Genomic DNA, 9,881 nt, shown 5'->3' on the forward strand with positions numbered 1-9,881 from the left:
ATTGATAACTTTAACGGTGGTTATGCCATAATTTGTCGCAACCTACAGGTTCTACTCGGAGGCAAAGCCAGGGATTGGTATTGGTGATACCGTAAGAATGTGTCTTCTGTAGAATGGAATGCGTTTTGTGATGCAATCCGACTTCAATATAGGACCTTTAGGTCCACATTCGACATTAAAGAAGAAATTCGCAATCGGCGACAAAGAATAGGTGAGACATTTGATGCGTTCTATGATAACATTTCAAGTATCATGGATTCTTTACCAGGACCAACGGGGGAAGACGAATTGATTGAAATATTGATATGTAACCTTAGGCCTGAAATACGGCAGGAATTATTATACGTTCCAATAGGATCCATTTCTGAATTGCGCAAGTTGGTGCAGAAAAGAGAGCAATTTTTGAGAGACGAGCATGTTCGAAAATGCCCAATTATCCTGCTCAACAACGAGGACAGATATCTGAAGTTGACATTATAAATGACTCGTCCTATGATGAACCCGATTTTGTTCAACCAACAATTAACGCCCTTCAATCGAAGACCTCCGGATTGATTTGCTGGAATTGTCATGGTCTTGGACATAGATGAGATGACTGTGTAGAAGATAGACGGATTTTTTGCTACGGATGTGGGGCGAAAAGAGTTTACAAGCCCAACTGCCATAATTGTAGAAATAGGAAAATAAATTTCTCAAAAAACGTGACAGATCCTGTTCCCCAAGGGGAACAAAAGAAACCCCTGAATTAGAATTACCTCCCGAAATTGATTTTCATTCCAATATAAATTCTGGTGAGGGAAATTTAAATTTTTGTGAGCTTGGATTGATCGATACAGGAGCCAGCGTCAGCTGTATTGGCTCTTCCTTAGCTGCGACTGATTTTTCGACCTATGCTGAATTTCATAAATGTAAATCGTTTGTGAAAACAGCTGATGGTAGTCCATTACACGTTGTAGGATGGATCGATACTAATGTCACCTTTAAGAATCAAACGCATAATCTTCGATTTTTTTTAGTTCCTTCCATACACCCAGAAAAAAGTGACCCCTTCTTTAAGTTAAAATGAACTCATTGTGAAGAAAGTTGAACTTCGTATAGCGCCAAAGAAATTTTTATTTGTTTGAACGATGTGATTTTCGTAGAAATTAGGTATAATGCATTCCATATATTAGTTAACGTTTTCCTATATTTATGTACCACTATACTACAGAATGAAAAAATTTAACTGATTTGAATTCATATATGGAATGATTTTATTGAAAATGTTTCATTCATTTGGACAAATCTTACACATTTGTGGTAAAACTTTTACTTCATAATTAGAACTGCTTACCTTCGTTTTTAAATACAATTTTATTTATTTATATAGGCAATTTTTTCTTCAATAAAATACACGTTTTATTAAGATATTAAATATATTTATTAAGAATCAACAGCATCGAATGGCCTTGAAATACTAGTTTATTATTCCACTATTTCCAATTTCCATGTAATGTCATCAACTGTAAAACGCATTTTTCTTCTTGTACCTTTCACTTTTAATAAGTTGCTGCCTAACGATTTTGTCCTCCTTTTATAATTTAAATACCTAAAAATATAAAAAATCATAAACCATTTTTGTTACAAAAGGTTAGCGTCACTGAATATTACCTGATAATTGAAGATTCCAAAATGAAGACAAATGAAAGGGTTGTTATTCTGCTGGTGTTTTATTTCTTTATACGCCATCACGAACATGGATAGATTTATTTTCAAAAAACGAAAATTGTTCTCACTAATTTAAAATAATAAATATTTTATATATTTTATTTGTTATTTATTATATTATTTTACCATATTATTTTTTAACAATCTCTCCGTATACCACAACAACGCGATTCCAACTAAAAAAACAACCCACGCGCAAACATATCGATTACACCTACGCGCAAACACATCGATTACGATGACAGGTATCGATTACAGGTACACAATAGATATATAGGAAAATTTCCTATATTCTAACAAGTGTGTTTCCTTAAGTTTTGAAGGGATTGCATACTTCTTAGTACGAATGAACTAAAATATTTTTTTATGTCACGTGTTGTTCGTATGTATGAAAAAGTTTCTATTATAAAGGAAGTCGCAATTATCATTTTATAAGAAATTTTACTAATTTTGAGGAATCTTGGTTTTAGTTCGGTTTTTGTTTATTTTTACGAATGCTTTGTTATCGGTGAATAAAATTTTCTTGTTCAGTAATAAATTCTTATACCCAGCGAAGAAAATAGTATGAGTAAAATTCCATGCCTTATTCTAGTTAATGAACTATTCCTAACTGCTTACTGTTTAGGCTTTTTTTACTGAAACGAGTAAATTTTATTATTTCTCACAAAAATTTACCTTAATGGAAATAAAATGGATAAACTATATTGATGAAAAATTTTTCCTTTAGTTTCGAAGGCACTTTTTTCTGGGTGTAGCGCATAGATTAACCTTGGGAGTAGATTTTTGTATATGCTTTCAGATATTTCCAAATGTATTGGATTCGGTCGATCTAATTGCCAACCATAACCCAGATATTTCCATTGATTTCAATTCATTACAAAATCTGGACTTAGAAAATGTGGAATCGGATGAGCATTATGAAACTTTCTACAAGCTTACTTCTATGCAACAACAACAACTAGAGACGGTCAAGGCTATGTTTCAAAATTTTGAAAAGTAGGGTCTTGGTCGAACCGATCTAATTCGGCACAATATTGATGTGAATGGAGCTACCCCGATAACAAAAAAGGTTTTACACCGCCTCCCCGGGGATGGAAAAGCTTATGTACAAGGTAGATCGCATGCTATCTCTTGGGGTAGATCGTATGCTATCTCTTGGGGTTATCGAGCAATCTTCTTCGTCTTGGAGCTCTCCGATCAGGTCGGTAGTTAAGCCTAATAAGGTGGTACTTTGCCTAGATGCCTGGAGAGTAAACCAAGTAACGAAGAAAGATGCATACCCTCTGCCGTCAATAGAGGGCATTTTTGCTAGGCTGCCAAAAGCCAATATAGTCACAAAACTAGACCTCAAGGACGCATACTGGCAAGTCGCTTGAGATGACGAGTCCAAAACCCTCACAGCGTTTACGGTGCCTGGTAGACCCCTCTACCAGTTTGTTGTTATGCCCTTTGGTCTATGCAACGCACCGCAAACGATGTGTAGGCTTATGGACAAAATTATCCCAAGTGGCTTGCGTCATTGCGTCTTTGGCTACTTAGACGATCTCGTCATAGTTTCAGCTGATTTCGAATCCCATTTAGAGGTACTAGCAAGAATTTCGTCAGAGTTTCGCAAAGCCAACCTTAGGTTAGGTTAGGTTAGGTTAAAGTGGCAGCCCGATTAAATTTCAGGATCACTTAGACTATTCAGTCCATTGTGATACCACATTTAACTAAAAGTACCTATTACATATGGGCACTTCTAGTCTTAACCACTTTATCTTCTCTATTATTTACTTTTGTGGAACCAACCAGATTGCTCCAATACCATTAACATTCCGGGTCAGCCAATAATCTAAAGCTATATGCTCCTAAAATTCGCTTACGCCTTACACAAAAAGCAGGACACTCACACAAGAGGTGTTTAATTGATTCCTTTTCCTCCACATCATGACAGCTTATACAATAGTTATTATACTTCGCACCTATAGTTTTTGCAAATTCGCCTATCAGGCAGAGACCCGTTATAGCAGATATCAGGAGTGCTATCTGACGCCTTGAGAACACTAGCATATCTAGTGTGCGGTTTAAGTTTAAATGAGGCCATATTTGCTTGGTGTCGTTACAACCCTTGCAATTCTCCCATCGAATATTGACCATCATAACAGCCTTCTCACGCAGTAAGAACTTGCAGGTGGCCAGAGGCATACCAACAGATTCTAGTTCCCCTGGAATATGTAAGGTAGTTCCTAGCCTTGCTAACACATCTGCTTCGCAGTTCCCCGGTATGTTCCTATGGCCAGGCACCCATATTAGGTGAATATTGTACTGCTCAGCCATCTCGTTGAGAGATTTGCGGCAGTCTATTGACCGAGTTAAGGAACACAGAGTCCAAGGATTTTATAGCAGGTTGACTGTCTGAGTATATATTAATGCCAATATTTGTTGGAACATTACTTCTCAGCCAATTCACCAACTCTCTTATTGCCAATATTTCAGCCTGAGAAACACTACAGTGATTAGGTAATCTTTTCGATATTCGAATTTCCAGATCTTTAGAATATACTCCGAACCCCACTTGTCCATTCAATTTGGAGCCATCAGTATAGAAATCTATATATCTTTTATTCCCCGGGGTCTGTGTACACAACGCCTCACTGTTGGGAATTAGAGTTTCAAACTTTTTGTCGAAAAGCGGTTTTGCCAGGGTGTAATCCACTACGTTAGGCACATCTGGCATTACTTTGAGGACCGAACTGTGACCGTACATTTTTTCCGACCACAGCGATAGCTCGCAAACCGTACTGTCCAAAATAACGCCAAGGTATTTGGCACACTCACCAAAGGGAATTTCAGTACCCCCTAAGGAAATGGGCCTAACCGTGGGAGTTTTGCGATCTTTGCAGTACATAACTAGTTCTGTCTTTGCTGGATTTACACCAAGACCATTATCTTTCGCCCATTTCTCAGTTATCCGGAGAGCTCTCTGTATAATATCTCTGATTGTGGATGGGAATTTTCCCCTGACTGCTAGCGCCACATCATCTGCGTATGCTACCACTTTTATCCTTTCTTTTTCTAGGGAAAACAGAAGGTTGTTTATAGCAACATTCCAAAGAAGAGGTCATAGGACTCCTCCTTGGGGAGTGCCTCTGTTCACATACCTTTGTATGTTTGCTTGCCCTAGTGTGGCTGAAATACATCTCTTTATTAGACGTTCGTCTAACAGCCTAAGTATACCTGGATCAACATTCAGAGCTGTCAGTCCATTTAATATCGAGCTCGGATGGACATTGTTGAACACCCCTTCGATGTCTAGAAACGCCACGATTGTGTATTCTTTGACAGATAGTGAGCTCTCAATAAAGCTGACTAGTTCATGCAATGCGGTCTCAGTAGACCTGCCCTTCGAGTATGCATGCTGTCGTTTCGAGAGCAAACTTGAACCCACGCTAGTTCTAAGATACATGTCTATCATCCTCTCCAGGGTCTTAAGTAGGAATGAGGATAAGCTGATTGGTCGGAAATCCTTCGCACTCGAGTGAGAGGCTTTTCCTGCTTTAGGTATGAAGACGACTTTTGTTTCCCTCCACCTTTCTGGAGGATATGCTAAGTTTACACATCATTTATATATCACCCCTTGTAATTCCGCCGGAGTAATTCCATCAGGTCCGGGGGATTTGAATGGTCCAAAGCTATTTAAAGCCCATTTTATTCTACATTCCGACACAAATTCCTCGATAGGAAATGACCGCTGAGCCTCTGTTACTCTGATTTCCAGGGAAGTGTGTGTCCAAAAGTACCTCCAACGTCTCCTCACTGGACGTTGTCCAATTTCCCTCCGATGTTTTAATGAAACCTGGAGCGGTGTTAGTGGATGCTAGTACCTTCCGTAGTCTGGAAGCCTCTGACGTATTATCAATACTGCTACAGTAATCATCCCAAGAGTTTTGTTGAGACCTTCTCAGTTCTCGTTTATATGCTCTCAGATTCATCTTGTAAGTGTCCCAATCCTCCGGAGCTCTTGTGGACTTTGCTTTGTTAATGAGCTTCCTGCAGGATTTCCTCATATTACTTAACTCCGTAGTCCACCATGGCGGCCGATTTTTTCCCCTTGGCTTTCCTCTAGGGCAAGCAGTTTTCAGTGACATGTTGAAGGCCTTAGTAATCCGCTCTACTGCGTGTTCGATATCTTGCACAGTGCTCATATTTGTCTCTGGCATTTCCGGTATCATCAAATTGAACGATTGCCTATACCTGTTCCAGTCAGCTTTCCTAACATTTGGCGTAAATATGGTCTTTGAAGTACGAACAGCCAATCTGAAACTGATGTAGCGATGATCTGAGAAGCTATGTTCCCTCAAAACTTGCCACTTAGATATCTTATCATTCAGTTCCGGAGAGGTCAACGTGACGTCCAAAACCTCTTGTCTGTTCCTGGTGACGAAGGTTGGTGCATCTCCTTTATTGCAAACTATCAGGTTAGTACGCAAAATAAACTCTATTAGCGACTCTCCCCTTGTATTAGTATCACTACTTCCCCAAATACTATGATGTGCATTTGCATCGCATCCCATAATGAGTTTTGTCTTTGTTTTTAGTGACTCCTCAACTAAGGTCTTAACGGCACAGGGTGGCATCTCCCTATCATGTCCCTTGTAGACCGAAGATACCCAATATTTGCATTTGGATATCTCTAGACTGACTACGACAGTGTCTGCATTGCTCAATGAAGGAAGCAGAAACAAGTTTAGTTCGTTTTTAGCAATTATACATGCTCGATTTATATCGTTACCGGTATTATGCAAAAGTTTGAAACCCAGAGTGCTTAATTCACAGATCTTGTTCTTATATATGTATGGTTCTTGAATAAGAACTATATCTATGTCTCCTTTCATCAGGAGAACTTTTAAGGCAGCACAAGCGGCCTTACAATGGTGAAGATTTATCTGGAGGAACCGTAGAACCATCCAAATTTTCAACCACCGTCGCATCAGCCGCTTCAATTGAGTCATCAAGGGCTTCCTCTTCACAGATCTCGGTGACTCTCGCAACAATCCGCGGCTCAGCTTTGGTGAGGTTTGAGCCTGTAGAAACTTCCCGCATATGATTTTCGCCATAGTCTGCAGGTTTTATGTCTCCTTCGGCTTCGCTAGGAGATTTTTTCACTGCTGACTCTACCGGAGGTTTGTCCGTTTCGGAATCCTTTGGCTGATCGCTTTTGTATACCTTCATATGGATATCATGAAAGCCATAACTTACACGTCCTTGGGTCTGGGCTAGATGTGGCAGCGACTCTATGTTTAATATAAACACCGCATGTCTTCTTGGTCCATCCACCTCATCCAAACGACCAACCTTCCAATCGGAGGTTGGAAGATCTGGGTTACATTCTTTTAGTCTCTCTAGTTTATTGACTAACTCCAAAGCGACTCCTTCCCAAACTTCACCAATTAGCATCAATGCAGCTTTAAACAATCCATAGACCTCTGGTGCGCAAAATCTATTAACTTATATCGTCCTTGATACCATCCAGCATTTTGCCGTCGAGGACTTGGTCCGGGAAACTGTTTTTGCCTCTCTGAGTAGACACTAGACATCGCGTTCTCAATTTCCCCCCATTTTTGCCTTGGAATCATAGCTTCCAATGCTCCTTTATTAATAATAGCCATCACAAGGCTGTCGTTTGCAACTGAGGCAAACGATCTTTGATCCCGTTTAGAGGATGGCAGCTCATCCGGTGATCGTTCGCTTTTTCCAGCTTCAAGAATTCCTTGAGCCCATTTTAAGGAATCGCTTTGCTTAGCCGACAACGTGCTTGGGTCGACTGATCCTAATTTCTTTAGGATAAACAAAGCATTTCTTCGTTCCTTGAATCTCTTTCGATAGGGGTTGCCTCGACCGCCAGTCGACCCGTCTACAGGTCGACTAATTGGGCCTGGCTCTTGGTCGCTGCCCAAATTTATAACTTCAGTCGTTACCCGTCCACTACGCCCTGAAGTTAGCAACCCAGTGGATAACTTTGAATTCCGCTGCATGGTGGTTTATTATTTCCACCACACGTGAAATTCGTAATAAGTACTTATTACGATGAAATACTCCGCTATTAGAAAACACGTCCGTTCAGTTCGACGGTTGAATAATAAGCCAACCTTAGCCGTAATATTGCCAAGAGTAAGTTCTGCGTGACACGCGTGAATTATCTTGGCTATATTATTGGAGAAGGTCGTATTACCACTGACCCGGATAAAGTCAGTGCCATCCAGCAAAGGCCTGTTCCAAAGAACCTTAAACAGGTTCAAGGATTTTTAGGTCTCGCTGGATGGTACCGACGATTTATCGCAAATTTTTCTACTGTTGTGTTTGCCATAACTGAAGAGAAAGTTTGTCTGGACGGACGAAGCCCAGGCAGCCTTTGAAAAAATTAAAATGCTTCTCACTACAACATCTATTCTTGCTAATCCCAATTTTGACAAAAAAGTTCTTGTGCATAGGGGCTGTGCTAGTTCAACTTGATGACAATGGCGAAGAGCGTTCCATCGCGTACATGAGTCGAAAGTTGAACTCAGCACAGCGTAACTATACCGTCACTGAACGCGAATGTCTGGCAGCCATAGAAGCTATTAAGAAATTTAGGTGTTACATCGAGATGCAAGAATTCGAAATAGTCACGGATCATTCGGGTGAAATAAACACAATAGAGGAGAATGTTGGACCGGAAATAGATCTTGATTTTCATTTCATTTTGATAGTGACTCTTATAATAATATCAAGAAAAAGATAAATGATAACCGGGCTCGATATCCTGATGTGAAAATTATTGACAAATATATTTACATGAGAACCGAACATTACTCGGGTAATGATATTCAGGAGGAATCTGCATGGAAATTATGGGTTCCTGAGCAACTTCAGAAAGATGTGATTGCTAGAACCCACGATTGTCCCATTTCCGCCCATGGTGGATCATACAAAACTCTCGAGCTGAACATTTTGTTGGCCAGGAATGCTGCGTGATATTAGGAAGTATGTGCAGGATTGTTCAGTGTGTAAAATGACAAAAGCTCCGAATTTTATTCTCAAGCCTCCTATGACTATTCCTTCCACTTCAGTACGTCCATTTCAAAAGTTATACGTAGATATCTTAGGACCATATCCTCGTAGCAAATCAGGATTTATAGGACTTCTGATAGTATTAGATCATTTTACACGGTACCATTGGTTATGCCCTCTACGAAAGTTTACCTCATCGGCAATTTAAATTTTCCTGGAACAGCAGATTTTTCACATATATGGTGTCCGTGAATTTGTAATTAGCGACAATGGTAGCCAATTTAGATCGCATGATTGTAACGCGTTTCTCACGAAGTATGGGGTGACACACACTTACACGGCATTGTATTCACCGCAATCCAATGCCTCCATAATCGCTGGGATCCGGGCCTACTTGAAACCGGACCATAAATTATGGGACCAAAAGTTGACTTTTATTAGGTGTGCATTGCGTAACGCGTATCATCAGACGCTGGGATGTTCACCATACTTCGCCATGTTTGGTTTGAACATGATTACCCATGGATCTTCCTACTCGTTATTGAGAAACTTGGGACAATTGGATGAGCCCATGGCCAAGATCGATCGCTCTGACCAGTTACAAAGCTTGCGACAGGAAATTAGAAAGCATCATCGTGAGGCATATGAACAAAATAGAGAGCAATGCAATCTCCGAGCTATACTTCCGAATTTTAGAATTGGACAAGAAGTTTTTCGTAGAAACTTTGCTCAAAGCAATTTTGAGAAAAGTTTCTATTCAAAACTGGCCCCTATGTTCCTTAAAGCCCTAATTCGAGAGAAACTCGGCAGTCATTATTTTATTTTAGAGGACATGAACGGACAAGTGGTGGGAACTTATCACGCCAAGGACATAAGGCCTTAAATGTCTTTTTTCAAAATAATTCTGTTGTCCAAGGGACAAGAATCATGTAGTTTGCAATGGACATTTTTTGTCATATGAGGATCTACTGTTTTGTGTAGTTTGGAATTTTAAATTTTAACGCATCTAGTCGATATCGTTTCATTCAGATACAAATGTTTTCCAAAGCTATTTAAAGTCCATTTTATTCTACATTCCGACACAAATTCCTCGATAGGAAATGACCGCTGAGCCTCTGTTACACCACGAGAACATGGTTCAA

The 9,881-nt window shown here is 39.8% G+C and overlaps 1 protein-coding gene across 1 annotated transcript; it reads left to right on the plus strand.

Annotated features, from left to right (window-relative positions):
- Positions 1-9,235: 9,235 nt before the first annotated feature.
- Positions 9,236-9,622, plus strand: LOC142224841 (uncharacterized). Its single transcript, XM_075294624.1, has one exon. It carries the CDS (start codon positions 9,236-9,238, stop codon positions 9,620-9,622), a length of 387 nt encoding a protein of 128 aa, XP_075150739.1.
- The last annotated feature ends 259 nt before the right edge of the window (positions 9,623-9,881 follow it).

Source organism: Haematobia irritans, chromosome 2, assembly GCF_050003625.1.
Source record: "Haematobia irritans isolate KBUSLIRL chromosome 2, ASM5000362v1, whole genome shotgun sequence".
NCBI classification, from domain to species: domain Eukaryota; kingdom Metazoa; phylum Arthropoda; class Insecta; order Diptera; family Muscidae; genus Haematobia; species Haematobia irritans.

Excerpts from the sequence above, each read along its gene's own strand:
- LOC142224841 (XM_075294624.1), top strand. The coding sequence starts at position 9,236 with ATGTTTGGTTTGAACATGATTACCCATGGATCTTCCTACTCGTTATTG.